At 34.4% G+C, this 15,379-nt stretch overlaps 1 protein-coding gene and 1 pseudogene across 1 annotated transcript; both read left to right on the forward strand.

Annotated features, from left to right (window-relative positions):
- Nucleotides 1-9,639: 9,639 nt before the first annotated feature.
- On the forward strand, nucleotides 9,640-12,169 carry LOC115964701 (elongation factor G, mitochondrial-like). Its single transcript, XM_031083962.1, has 7 exons — nucleotides 9,640-9,753; nucleotides 9,884-9,972; nucleotides 10,116-10,182; nucleotides 10,966-10,998; nucleotides 11,321-11,381; nucleotides 11,804-11,913; nucleotides 12,009-12,169. Exons 1-7 carry the CDS (start codon nucleotides 9,640-9,642, stop codon nucleotides 12,120-12,122), a joined length of 588 nt encoding a protein of 195 aa, XP_030939822.1. The 3' UTR covers nucleotides 12,123-12,169.
- A 1,590-nt stretch (nucleotides 12,170-13,759) lies between these two features.
- LOC115966117 lies at nucleotides 13,760-13,878 on the forward strand (annotated as a pseudogene).
- Nucleotides 13,879-15,379: the final 1,501 nt, after the last annotated feature.

Genomic DNA, 15,379 nt, shown 5'->3' on the forward strand with positions numbered 1-15,379 from the left:
TGGGTAGTACCGAAGGAAGGCCGTGGAGGTGGTCTTGTTCTATTTTGGAAATCAATAGTAAACTTGGAGGTGATAGATTCATCACAATACTACGTTAACACTTGGATTGATAGGGGTTCTGAACATGAGTGAAGGTTCACTGGTTTTTATGGGGAACCAGATACATCATAAAGAATTGAAGTTTGGGACAATTTGCGAACTTTAAACCACCATCCACAAACCCTGTGGCTATGTGCAGGTGACTTCAATGAACTCACTTGGCAGAAGGAGAAACTAGGCGGGGCTATCAGACAACATAGGTAGATGCAACTCTTTAGAGATGTTATTGATGAATGTGGGTTCTTGGGCCTTGGATTTATGGGTAATCGATTCACATGGAGCAAACATTTTGAGGATGGACATTCAATTTGGGAACAACTTGACCAAGGTTTGGCTAATGATGCTTGGTTTCTGAAAATCCCGGGTTCGATTGTTCAACACCTACAAAGTATCTCCTCTGACCATTATCTGCTTTTGATCAACCTGTTGGGTTTAGATCCTCCCCCCAAAAAAAGAATTTTCAGGTTTGAGGAAATGTGGCTATCAGATGAACGTTGTACAGAAATGGTGGAAGCATCTTGGTCTTCCTACTCTGTGGGGCATCGTGACAGTGATATACTAAAAAGGGTGGAGATTTTGTGGCAGGGACCTAGCATGGTGGAACCACAACATTTTTGGCAATGTGAGGAAGGAATTAATAAACAAAAAAGCTCTCTCGGTGAAGGCCGAATCTACTGCTATTGTAAGTGGGCAAAATGGTCGGGTTAGAGAATTAAAGGAGGAGATCAATATTCTGCTGGATAGAGAAGCAAGAATGTGGAGCCAAAGATCACGTACTCTTTGGCTAAAAAATGGGGATAACAACACTAAGTTCTTCCATTGTTGGGCTATTAAGAGACATAGGGAAAATAAAATCCGGAGAATTATGGATGAGAGCAACACATGGAGAGTAGAATCATAGGAGATAAATCTGGTGTTGGTAAACTATTACAGGGAGCTCTTCTCTACCTCAAGGCCGAATCCCCAATGGCCTCAATTAGAGCACATTCCTTCGATGATTACTGAAGAAATGAACTCAGCTCTAACTGATACCTTTACAGCTTTCGAAGTAAAAGAAGTCTTGAAACAGATGGCACCTCTCAAAGCCCCGGGTCCTGATGGCATGTTGCATTTGTTCTTTCAGCATTTTTGGGGAGTGGTAGATGCCGATGTCACAAATTCAGTTTTATCTCGGCTCAATTCAGGTACCATCCCATATCCGTTAAACCACACTTTTATCACCCTAATCCCAAAAATTAAAAACCCTGAAAGTGTGAGTGATAATCGCCCCATCAGTTTATGTAATGTCTTGTATAAAATTTTCTCTAAAGTGTTAGCCAATAGATTAAAAAAAATTTTACCAAGTATTATATCTAAACACCAATCATCCTTTACAAAAAATAGGTTGATAACGGATAATATCCTTGTTGCTTATGAGTTACTTCACTATATGAATAATATGAGAACACAGAAAACAGGCTACATGGCTGTAAAGATAGATATGAGCAAAGCCTATGACCGTGTGGAGTGGGTGTATTTGGAGAATGTCATGAGAAAAATGGGGTTCAGTGAGAAGTGGATTGGCTTAATTATGGTGTGCATAAAGACAGTGACATACTCTATCCTAGTCAATGGCGAACCCTAAGGCCCCATCCAACCTACCAGAGGGATTAAACAAGGGGATCCACTTTCTTCCTTTCTCTTCTTGTTGTGCACGAAAGGTTTACATGGACTCATACAACAATTTGTGAGAGTGGGGGAGTTAAAAGGGCTATCCATTAGCCGAAATGGCCCTTAACTAACACACTTATAGTTTGCAGACGATATTCTTCTTTTTTACAGGGCAACCATTGAGGAGTGCAGAAAAATATGGAGATTTATGAGGAGGGGTCAGGCCAAAAGGTGAACAAAAACAAAACAACCATTTTCTTTAGTAAATCCACTCCGAAAGGCACTAAGGTCGAGATTAAGGAGGTTTTGGGCTTACAAGAAATTGTACATTATGATAAATACCTTGGGTTGCCATCTCTAGTGGGAAGGAAAAAGAAGGAGAGCTTCAATTTCATCAAGGAAAAAGTTTGGAGGAAATTATAAGGTTGGGAAGGGAAGCTTTTATCTCAAGTGGGGCGGGAGATCTTGATTAAAGCAGTCATTTAGGCAATTCCAACATATGCTATGGGGTGCTTTAAAATTCCGTTGGGACTTTGCCATGAGATTGAATCAATGGTTAGAAAATTTTGGTGGGGTTAAAAAGGAGATAAAAGAAAAATTCATTGGTTGAAATGGGAGGAAATTACAAAATCAAAGATGGAGGGGGGTATGGGTTTTAGGGACCTAGCAATGTTCAATGATTCTTTGTTGGCAAAACATGCTTGGAGGCTCTTGCAAAATTTAGACTCGCTCTTCTATAAATTTTTCAAAGCCCGGTTCTTCCCAAATTGTTCCATAATGGAAGCTAAAGAATCATCCACAGGGTCCTATGCATGGAGGAGTATTTTACATGGGCAAGATGTGCTACTTAGAGGATGTAGGTGGAGGGTGGGAAATGGGAGGTCTGTGCACATTTGGCAGAATACATGGCTGCCATGAAAACACCCAACCAAGGTAATTTCTCCCATCATTGATTCCATGGCAGATGTAAGGGTTGAAATGTTGATAGATGAAACGACACACCGCTAGAACCATTCAGTCATTGATGGTGTTTTCATTCCTGAAGAGGCTGAATTGATCAAGTCCATGCTGTTGCCATAACAAGGGGTGGAGGACAGACTTTTTTGGCCATTCACTCAAATTGGGACATATACAAGCAAGTCGGGGTACTGGTTCTTGAAGTCGGAGGAAGAATCTACTGATATTTCAGCCCGGTCTATGGAAGATAGGGAGTTATGGTGAGGTATTTGGTCACTGTAGGTACCAAACAAAGTTAAAAATTTCATATAGAGGGCTTGCCGAAACTCTATGCCCACCAAGGAAAATTTGGTGCGTCGAACCGTTATTGAAAATCCTTTCTGTGATTGTTGTTCTTGTGCTAATGAATCTACCTTCCATGCTTTGTGGTCCTGTGGTGAATTGGATGTAGTTTGGGAGGACTTAACCTTGTGGAGTTGTCGTAATTCACTCAGCTTTATTACCTTCAAAGAGCTGCTGTGATGGCTAATCAAACACTAGCACCAACTGGAGCTCTTCTCGATCATAGCTTGGTCTATCTAGACACAATGAAACTAGGTCAGACTTAATAAACTCAGCTGCAGTCCGCATCTAATCACCCAACTGGCTAAGGAATGACTTCAGCAATTCCAAGCAGTTAATCCGCACCCTTCTTCAATTCGGACTGTCCCTCCCACGATGCAGAAATGGCAACCACCTGATCACAGAATGGTGAAGATTAACTGTGATGGGGCTAGGTTCACAAAGGAGAATAGAGCAGGGATTAGGGTGGTCATACGTAATAGCGAAGGCTTGGTTTTGGGCTCACTGTCTAAGCAGATTTCCCAGGCATACAACCTTCTGGAAATTGAAGCGATGGCTGTCGCAACTGCAATGTAGTTCGCTTCAGGCCTAGGACTTCAATGTGCCATCCTTGAGATTGACTCATTTGTGCTGGTGAAGGCTTTGCATTATGATGCAGAGTTCCTATCAAGTTCCTATCAGCCGTGGGCTTAATGTTGGATGAGATTAGACATAAGGTTAATTTTTTTAATGAATTACACTACTCTCATGTAAAGAGGGAAGGTAATATTGCTGCTCACAAGTTAGCTCGTCATGCTATTTGTGTTTAGAATGTTGTAGTGTGGATGAAGGATGCTCCACCACTTTTATTTCCTGTTGTATTGGCTGACATAGCCAGTTTTTCTTAATAAAATAAGTTATGTTCTTCCTCCAAAAAAAAAAAAAAAAAAAACACTACAAGAAATCTGAGCAATTGCGGCGGGTGCAAAAACCGCCGCTATATGTCGCCTATTGCGGCGCTTTTTTGGCCCGCCGCTGTACATGAGATTTATTGCGGCGTTCCATATGCCCGCCGTAATAGCTCTAGTATTTTGCGGCGTACTACAGCAGCAGGCTGATGACCCGCCGCAATAAACCTGTTTTAGCGACACTCAACTTAGATATAGCGGCGGGTCAATGAACCGCCGCAATAGCTCAAGTATTTTTGCGGCAGACTACAACGGCGGGCGAATGACCCGCCGCAATAGACCTGTTTTAGCGGCATTAATCTTAGATATAGCGGCGGGTCATTGACAATGATCCGCCACAATATGTACTCCTTTTTGCGGCGGGTTGGACCGCCGCAATAGACATTTAAATTTCCCTCTATTTTTTCGTCTTCCCATTTAAAGATCAAATAGTCAATTACACCCGATTAGCATGAAAATTGGCATGCATGTTAAGAACATATAGAAAAATGTGATCCAACAGTTGGATTTTCAAAATTTAAATTCAACAATAAGTTATTGGTTGGTGTAACATTTTTGAGAGTTACATCAAGTGTAACTAGAACCCAACGATATATTTCTAAATTCGATGTGAATTTTGACAAATGTACCGTTAGATTACATTATCTTCATATATTTTTCATGCATACAAAATTTCAAGGTGATCAAAGATTAATAGTCATGTCATCAATCAATTGTTTATATTCAAGTTTTTGAAATTTAAAATAACGCATAAAAGATGAGTTAAAAGATCAAATGGTAAATTACACCCGATTGGCATGAAAATTGGCATGCATGTTAAAAACAAATAGAAAATATGATCCAACGGTTGGATTTTCAAAATATGAATTTAACAATACGTTATTGATTGGTGTAACATTTTCTAGAGTTACATTAAGTGTAACTTGAACCCAACGCTATATTTCTTAATTCGATGTGAATTTTGACAAATCTACTGTTAGATTACATTATCTTCATATATTTTTCAAGCATACAAAATTTCAAGGTGATCAAAAATTAATAGTCATGTCAACAATCAATTGTTTAAATTCAAGTTTTTGTAATTTAAAATAACGCATAAAAGATGAGTTTAAAGATTAAATGGTAAATTACACCCGATTGGCATGAAAATTGGCATGCATGTTAAGAACATATAGAAAATGAGATCCAATGGTTGGATTTTCAAAATTTGAATTCAAAAAAAAGTTATTGGTTGGTGTAACATTTTTTAGAGTTATATCAAGGGTAACTTGAACCTAACGCTATATTTCTTAATTCGATGTGAATTTTGACAAATCTACCGTTAGATTACATTATCTTCATATATTTTTTACGCATGCAAAATTTCAAGGTGATCAAAGATTAATAGTTATGTCATCAATCAATTGTTTAAATTCAAGTTTTTGTAATTTAAAATAACGCAAAAAAGATGAGTTTAAAGATCAAATGGTAAATTACACCCAATTGGCATGAAAATTGGCATGTATGTTAAGAACAAATATAAAATGTGATCCAATGGTTGGATTTTCAAAATATGAATTCAACAATAAGTTATTGGTTGATATAATATTTTTTAGAGTTACATTAAGTGTAACTTGAACCCAACCCTATATTTCTTAATTCAATGTGAATTTTGACAAATCTACCATTAGATTACATTATCTTCATATATTTTTCAAGCATACAAAATTTCAAGGTGATCAAAGATTAATAGTCATGTCATCAATCAATTATTTAAATTCAAGTTTTTGTAATTTAAAATAACGCAAAAAAGATGAGTTTAATGATCAAATGGTAAATTACACCCGATTGGCATGAAAATTGGCATGCATGTTAAGAACAAATAGAAAATGTGATCTAATGGTTAGATTTTCAAAATGTGAATTCAACAATAAGTTATTGGTTGGTGTAACATTTTTTAGAGTTACATCAAGTGTAACTAGAACCCAACGATATATTTCTTAATTCGATGTGAATTTTGACAAATGTACCGTTAGATTACATTATCTTCATCTATTTTTCATGCATACAAAATTTCAAGGTGATCAAAGATTAATAATCATGTCATCAATCAATTGTTTAAATTCAAGTTTTTGTAATTTAAAATAACGCATAAAAGATGAGTTTAAAGATCAAATGGTAAATTACACCCGATTGGCATGAAAATTGGCATGCATGTTAAGAACAAATATAAAATGTGATCCAACGGTTGGATTTTAAAAATATGAATTTAACAATAAGTTATTGGTTGGTATAATATTTTTTAGAGTTACATCAAGTGTAACTTGAACCCAACCCTATATTTCTTAATTCAATGTGAATTTTGACAAATCTACCGTTAGATTACATTATCTTCATATATTTTTCAAGCATACAAAATTTCAAGGTGATCAAAGATTAATAGTCATGTCATCAATCAATTATTTAAATTCAAGTTTTTGTAATTTAAAATAACGCAAAAAAGATGAGTTTAATGATCAAATGGTAAATTACACCCGATTGGCATGAAAATTGGCATGCATGTTAAGAACAAATAGAAAATGTGATCTAATGGTTAGATTTTCAAAATGTGAATTCAACAATAAGTTATTGGTTGGTGTAACATTTTTTAGAGTTACATCAAATGTAACTAGAACCCAACGATATATTTCTTAATTCGATGTGAATTTTGACAAATGTACCATTAGATTACATTATCTTCATCTATTTTTCATGCATACAAAATTTCAAGGTGATAAAAGATTAATAGTCATGTCATCAATCAATTGTTTAAATTCAAGTTTTTGTAATTTAAAATAACGCATAAAAGATGAGTTTAAAGATCAAATGGTAAATTACACCTGATTGGCATGAAAATTGGTATGCATGTTAAGAACAAATATAAAATGTGATCCAACGGTTGGATTTTCAAAATATGAATTCAATAATAAGTTATTGGTTGGTATAATACTTTTTAGAGTTAAATCAAGTGTAACTTGAACCCAACCCTATATTTCTTAATTCAATGTGAATTTTGACAAATCTACCGTTAGATTACATTATCTTCATATATTTTTCAAGCATACAAAATTTCAAGGTGATCAAAAATTAATAGTCATGTCATCAATCAATTATTTAAATTCAAGTTTTTGTAATCTAAAATAATGCAAAAAGGATGAGTTTAAAGATCAAATGGTAAATTACACCCGATTGACATGAAAATTGGCATGCATGTTAAGAACATATAGAAAATGAGATCCAATGGTTGGATTTTCAAAATGTGAATTCAACAATAAGTTATTGGTTGGTGTAATATTTTTTAGAGTTACATTATGGGTAACTTGAACTTAACGCTATATTTTTTAATTTGATGTGAATTTTGACAAATCTACCGTTAGATTACATTATCTTCATATATTTTTTACGCATGAAAAATTTCAAGGTGATCAAAGATTAATAGTTATGTCATCAATCAATTGTTTAAATTCAAGTTTTTGTAATTTAAAATAACGCAAAAAAGATGAGTTTAAAGATCAAATGGTAAATTACACCGATTGGCATGAAAATTGGCATGCATGTTAAGAAAAAATAGAAAATGTGATCCTACGGTTAGATTTTCAAAATGTGAATTCAACAACAAGTTATTGGTTGGTGTAACATTTTTTAGAGTTACGTCCAGTGTAACTTGAACCCAACCTTATATTTCTTAATTTGATGTGAATTTTGACAAATCTACCGTTGGATTTCATTATCTTCATATATTTTTCATGCTTAAAAACTTTCACGGCGATCAAAGATTAATAGCCATGTCATCAATCAATTGTTTTAATTCAAGTTTTCGTAGTTTAAAATAAGGCATAAAAGATGAGTTTAAAGATCAAAGGGTAAATTACATCCGATTGGCAAGAAAATTGACATGCATGTTAAGAACAAATAGAAAATGTGATCCAACGGTTGGATTTTGAAAATATGAATTCAACAATAAGTTATTGGTTCGTGTGACATTTTTTAGAGTTACATCAAGTGTAACTTGAACCCCATCCTATATTTCTTAATTTGATGTGAATTTTGATAAATCTACCGTTGGATTACATTATATTCATATATTTTTCATGCTTAAAAAATTTCACGGTGATCAAAAATTAATAGCCATGTCATCAATCAATTATTTTAATTCAAGTTTTCGTAGTTTAAAATAAGGCATAAAAGATGAGTTTAAAGATCAAAGGGTAAATTACATCTGATTGGCAAGAAAATTGACATGCATGTTAAGAACAAATAGAAAATGTGATCCAATGGTTGGATTTTCAAAATATGAATTCAACAATAAGTTATTGGTTCGTGTGACATTTTTTAGAGTTACATCAAGTGAAACTTGAACCCAACCCTATATTTCTTAATTTGATGTGAATTTTGACAAATCTACCGTTGGATTACATTATCTTCATATATTTTTCATTCTTAAAAAATTTCACGGTGATCAAAGATTAATAGCCATGTCATCAATCAATTGTTTTAATTCAAGTTTTCGTAATTTAAAATAAGGCATAAAACATGAGTTTAAAGATCAAACGGTAAATTACATCTGATTGGCAAGAAAATTGACATGCATGTTAAGAGCAAATAGAAAATGTGATCCAACGGTTGGATTTTCAAAATATGAATTCAACAATAAGTTATTAGTTGGTGTAAAAGTTTTTAGAGTTACATCAAGTGGAACTTGAACCCAACCCTATATTTCTTAATTCAATGTGAATTTTGGCAAATCTTCTGTTAGATTACATTATCTTCAATGTGAATTTCTAAAGTTTTTATTTTTTATTTTTTTACGTGGGTCTTTCTTTTTACTTTTCTTTGTATTGAAACTTAAAGTGAGTCCTTTTTTTATATATTAAAAAAATCTAATGTGAGGTCTAAAAAAAAGAAAAATTTATAATTATTTTTTGAATACAATACCCAGCCAGCAACCACCTCAAAACATTTCAACCCAAGCATTTCAGTAAAAAAAAAAAAAAAAAAAAAACCATCTGGACCAAAAAAACCCAAACAAAAAAACGTTCACCGATGAGCTCCGTTGAGCCAACCGTTGCCGATGAAGCTCAACGGCGACGCTTTGGCGAGCTAAATCGTCGCCGTTGAGCTTCATCGGCGAGCTGAAGCTCAACGGCGACGCTGATCGTGACGCTCAGCTCGCCGTTGAGCTTCATCAGCGAGCTGAAGCTCAACGGCGGCACTTCAGCGTCGCGAACATGACGCTCAGCTCGCCAATCACGACGCTGAAGCGTTGCCGTTGGTTTGTCGAATTGATTTCTTAGCTTGTTCATGCTGGTTCAGATTTCCTGGTTTCGTTTGGTTTTGATTATTATTATTATTTTTTTTGGGGATTTGAATTTTAGGGTATTGGAAAAAGATTACTGGAGGACTATCCAGATTTATGCCACGCTTTTTTGAATTTGTTGTAAGTATTCTATTCTATTCTATTCCTAAATTTCTTTCTTAATTCTTGTTTGTTTTAGGCATTTTTATTTGTAAATATGTTTAGGTAAATGTAATATATTTGATTGAGTTTTTATTTTTACGGTTTCTGTTCAATGTGTTTCTTTTTTTCTTTTCTTTTTTTTGATAAACTGTTAAATGTATTGTTGATATGTATAATTTTCATAATTGGAGTACACCACTTTTGGATGGTGTACTTAGTTATTTGCCTTGTCCAACTGAAGTCAGTAGCTATGCTCTTGGCCAAAGTAAGAATGAAGAGAACGTATTGGGTTGATGAAAATAAATTTTTGTTTTGAATCTTCTGTACTTTCATCTCTTATCTAAAAAATATTTTGTACAATCATCTGTTTTATAACCTGACTGGGGAATTGATATATTTTATTCTCGTAAAGGTCACATTGTCTGGAACTCCAGATGGGCCTCTTGTGGTGTTAGCTTTTAAATTGGAGGAAGGGTGCTTTGGTCAGTTGACATATATGAGGTATGCCTGTCTAAGAGGTATATTTTCATTTTCTTGATAGTCCAACTATCTTATTATTTCATTCATGTAGTGGCAATGTTAGTACTCAGACATGTAGATGAGCCATTATACTAACATGGTTTTTTATTGTATTTTAAATGAAGAATCTATGAATGTGTCATTTGGAAGGGTGATTTTATACATAACATAAATACAGGAAAGAAGGCTAAGGTCAGTTCAAGATGTGTAATTTATTAGCTTGTTTATTTCCGGTTGAAGTTTCGCTTATGGGCTTGAGATCTTTTGTTTTGAGTTATCCTGTTAATTAATCCATTTAGCATCTTTCAGTGTCATTTGAAAGAAGATAATATGCAAATGTCAGCAAATTTTTGTTTCTCAAAACTTATCCTTCTATAATGTGTTCCTGCCTGAAAATATTGCAATTTGTAACCTTCTATGGTACACCATATAAAAATAATTTTTGGAAAAACTTGAATCACATTGAGTGGTGAATATGATGCTCCTCCTCCCCTTGTAAGAGGAAGGTGGAAGGTTAGGTCATGGTTCAGAACCCATTAGTTGTATGTGTAACTTACCAATCAAAAATGAATTTTCAAATTGGACATCAATTTTGGGACATCCCTGTTGGAAAATCTTAAAATTGGAAAAGGGACTAACATTTTGACAGAGGAAGTGTATGGGATAGACTGGTGTTTGCATATGTTATGATCATTTTAGTAAGTACTGCAAGGTGACCAAGCTTCTATTTTTATCTGATTGCAATGCTCGTTATTATGGTTCAATATGGTAAGACATGTTGTATGTGTGTTATGCACTTGTGCTTTTATGAATGATATAATCTGGACAATTACATCCATTAAATTTTGAAAAATAGTTATATTTTGTTAATGAATTTTCCGACATGCCCATTTTATCATGCTATCAGCACTCTGATATTGATTGAATTTCTAAATTAAATTTAATAGTTAAGGATATATTATCTTCCTAGTACAGATTCCTCGCTTGGTTTGGATGCATTATGATGAGGTGGAGTTTAGTTTTGCTTTGACATTCATCTTAGTAATTAATTCTAATGATATGATTGGGATTTTTTTATACATGAAATCAAATTTTGCGAACCAACTATCTCTACAATGTCTTCTACCTGTCCCCATGCTGTGGCTTAGGTGGTAAAGGGGTAGGGGTGAAGTTGGGGTAGGTTGCACTCTAATCTTTCATGACAAAATAATATTTGTGTTAAATTAATAGATTGGGGTTTCAAGTCATATGTTTTCTATCCAAACTAATTTACTCTTTTTCTTCTTCCTTCTTGGGTTTTTGTTGTTGATTTTATTTTTTATATCTACAGGATATTCAAGAGGCACATGCTGGGCAAATAGTTGCTGTATTTGGTGTGGATTGTGCATCAAGTTCCACTTATCCCTTTGCACTTGTGTACACAATAATTTATGTTTTTGTGTTGTTTTCCATAATTGTCTGAATAGAATGGGGGTCGAAGTGAGAAGTGAGGAGCTAGTGCAAGTTGAAATTTCTAAAAGTGAGAGGAAAATATCAAAATGGACATTCAAGCCCATGACCTCTAAGTAAAATGGCATTCCCTATAGTTTGCAATAGAGATGTCTAGGGTTTGAGTCTCCCTTCCCTGAATTGAAATGTATGAAAATAATAATGGTTTTCAGAATGGGTATAATTACTTAGACTGCTAATATTTGAGATGAGGGCATGAGGCTTTGAAACCTGATGATTATGACTTTTTTTTTTTTTTTTTCTAGTTGCTTTTTTCTTTTTCTTTTCTGATTTTTCTCAACTTATGCATTTTTTGTGTGATTAGGAGATACATTTACTGATGGGTCAATTAAATACAAAATGACTTCTATGAATGTCCCTAAGCCAATGATGTCTTTAGCCGTTCAACCAGTTTCAAAAGATTCAGGAGGACAAGTGAGTGGTTTGTTTAAGTGTGCCTATATGTGTGCATGTTGTATTTGTTAGTGTCCAATGTTACATGACAATCTTCTTGTTTTCTTTTTTGATAGTTTTCAAAGGCTTTGAATCATTTTCAGAGAGAGGATCCTACTTTGTGTAAGTATAAGTTTTCATGTAGATTGTTAGATTTGGTTCTCCATTGGGAAAAACTAGACTTTGGTTAAGTTACTTATAACCATGACTTGGTGCAAAAACCTTAGCTATTACTTAGTCCTAAAATTTTTTCTTTGCTTGATTAGTAATGTGGGACTATATGTCTTTCAAGATGAATATCTTAGGACTTTATATATTTACACTATACTAGTTGGAAAATAGTATTGGCAAGTTTGTCTGCTTTGCAATTTGTTTTCTTTTGCGTAAAAGAAATTAACAGTTTTTATGTATCAAAATTTTTAAATCACAGTTGTGTGTTGCCCAAGTGCTCAAGGACATTTCAAAAGTTTTAGATTATTACTGTCTTCTGTGATATTTTGCATTTAATTTCATAATTAGATATCAAGGTAAGATTATGTAGACCTGTCTTGGCTTCTGTCTTCCATCATAATTGTTGGCCTTTCTCCCTGAGTACACCACCGCTGTACTTAGTTTTGTTTTTTTTAATAAAATTTTTGTTACTTATCAAAAAAAAAGAAAAATTGTTGGCCAACTTATGCTTGAATTATATGGAACTCAAAGCACCTTGTTTTTTAAGGATGCTTTCTACGTGACTAAAGGTTGAGGGTAAACTTACAAGTTTGACATGGATATGCTACAGATTACACAAGGGATTTCCCTTTTGTTAAAATGAATTTTATTTCATAATCTTTAAAAACAATATAAGATATGTTGTTTTGAGAACGTTTTAGAATTTTATTTCACACTTTAGAATTTTGATTATAGTATTAGATTAATTTCAGCGGTTGTTTTATTCAAATGAACACATCTTTTTTTTGTTAATTTTAAGATGGTGGTTATAGACAATATTATGTATTTGATAATATATTTCTATATTAATATTACATTAGTTTCAAGACATTTGTGGTGTTTTTAATTAATTACATTTGTGGTATTGTGTTAGTAGAGCTAAAACTATTACAGGTCCTTTGTAACAGGTTTGTGAACCATTTATTTACTAGCAAACAGCAGTTTTAAAACCCACTAGGAAAAAAAAAAAAAAAACCTATAGCGGCGGTCAAAAAGCGCCGCTAAAGGTTCACATTTTATGTTTTAAATAAATACCTATAGCGGCGCTCTTTGCCCGCCGCTAAAAGTCAATCCCATGAATTCTAAAGACGTATTGCGGCGGGCATAAACCTTCACCCGCCACTAAAAGGTACATCTATAGCGGCGCTTTTTGCGACCGCCGCAATTGACCTATAGCGGCACTGCAGCACCGACGGGACGGCTCGCCGCAATAGCACCCGCTGCTATAGGTCGAATGTACCTTTAGCGGCGGTTCTGGACCGCTGCAATAGCCCCTTTTTCTTGTAGTGAAAGTAACCATTTTTTTTTGGTTGAAAATTTAACATTTCAACAGGCCAAAACTAGTAGATGCATGAACTATATCTAATTATTTGTATGTCGTAATGTTTACCATGACATTTATCATTTGCTTATTAATTTTCCTAATCATTTACCATTCTCCTTCTAATGACTCTAATTATTTTATTAAAAATGCACAAATGATTAATATATTTTAACAAAATACTTTGTTAGGGGTAGGTCATACTAGTAAGGAGGGGATCCAACTTTAGACATGAGAGAATAATAATATAAGATCACGCACCTCACCAATATAATACTTAAAGACTAAAGTAATTACGGGTGTGATCATACCAGTACTAATGCATTAGATCCCATTAGAACTCCGCAATTAAGTGTGTTTGGGTGAGAGTAGTACTATGACGGGTGACCTCTTGGGAAGTCCTTATGTTGCACCCATTTCTATTTCTTCGCATTTTTAGTTTTTCTGTTATCAAAAAAATAAAAATAAAAATAAAAATACTTAAAGTAATTATGCTAAAGTGAAGCCATAGATTAGAGAATGACTTATATTAACTAATCACAGAACCCAACTAGTTTCATACTCACCTTCCTTGGTGGTAGTTCATTCCTCTTATTTTAATAAAAATTTGATTTTGTACCCATTGTCATAAAATATCTACAAGAGTAGTGATTCATTATCTTGAACCTAATGTCATACAACAACTACAAGAGTTTCTCCCAAAGTTATTTAATTAAAGTGTTGATATTCTTTTTCTATATTATTATTTTTTTTGGGTAAAAACTGAGTCAACAGCTATTATAAGATAGAAGTTAGAGACTACAAAGTTTAGTCAAACTACAAGGATTAGTCATTAAGAGACATATATTTCTGGAAGCATTAGACAGGGAATTTTGTGGCTTTCCCAGCTAGATACAAAACCTGGCCTATCACTACATTAGGAACTAACAAAAAATGAGTGATTAGACCCTGTTGGTGAAGATTTTGAGGATCCATTGCCAAGGCTTGGTTTGATCAGAGCCTCCACTAGAGTTTCTTGAGCTACAGGATATTGAGTTGGTCTTCCATAGCTAGCACCACCTCTAACTAGTAGAGCACCATCCATCCTCCTAGCTTTAAATGCAAAGCCACATCTTTTTGCTCTTCTATTCCTAGAAGCTACCACCTTAATGAGGACTTGCCAATTTTGAGTGAGATTGGAAATACTTGGCTTTGGATTGTATCTTTGCCTCTGATCCTGGTGAGTTTGAAACACCTTTCTGTACCTGCAAATAAGAGATTGGGACATTAGCACAACTTCCAATGGGTTTGGGACCCTTCTTTTGTGAAGAACCATATTTCTATGGTTCCAAATTGACCAGAGGTTTGTGAACATAGCCTACAAAAGCTCCATCTTTACACTGATTGTGATCCAATTTCTGTTGATATGATTCCATATCCACTACTTAACTGATAAGTTATTTAGCTCTATTGTTATGATTCCAAGAGTTGAGCCATGTCAAACAGCTCTTGCAAAATTGCACTGTAAGAAAAGATGAGAGGTAGACTCCACCTCTGAATCACACATCAGGCAGCTAGAAGTGTTCATGACACCTCTCCTATGAAGGATCTCAAACACAGGTAAGTTGTCCTACATAATTTTCCAAACACAAGTGAGAATTCTAGCAGGCAGTTTAACCTTCCAGAAGAGCTTCCAATTGGATTGAGATATTTGTGGGGGACTAGGATTACTAACTGTGGATGTGGTTTGGAGTTGCTGTAAAAGAGAGTAAGCCTAAGCCACACTATAATCCCTTGATTTGAGAATTTCCAAACTAGCTTATCAGGGTTGTCACCTGTTTTAGGAATAGGAATTTTCATAATTTTTGTGCAGATAGGGTGTGGGTATAGTTTTCTTATGAGGTTACAGTTCTAGGACTTAGGATTAGGAGCTATAAG

Source organism: Quercus lobata, chromosome 10 (assembly GCF_001633185.2).
Source record: "Quercus lobata isolate SW786 chromosome 10, ValleyOak3.0 Primary Assembly, whole genome shotgun sequence".
In the NCBI taxonomy this organism is placed as follows: Eukaryota; Viridiplantae; Streptophyta; class Magnoliopsida; order Fagales; family Fagaceae; genus Quercus; species Quercus lobata.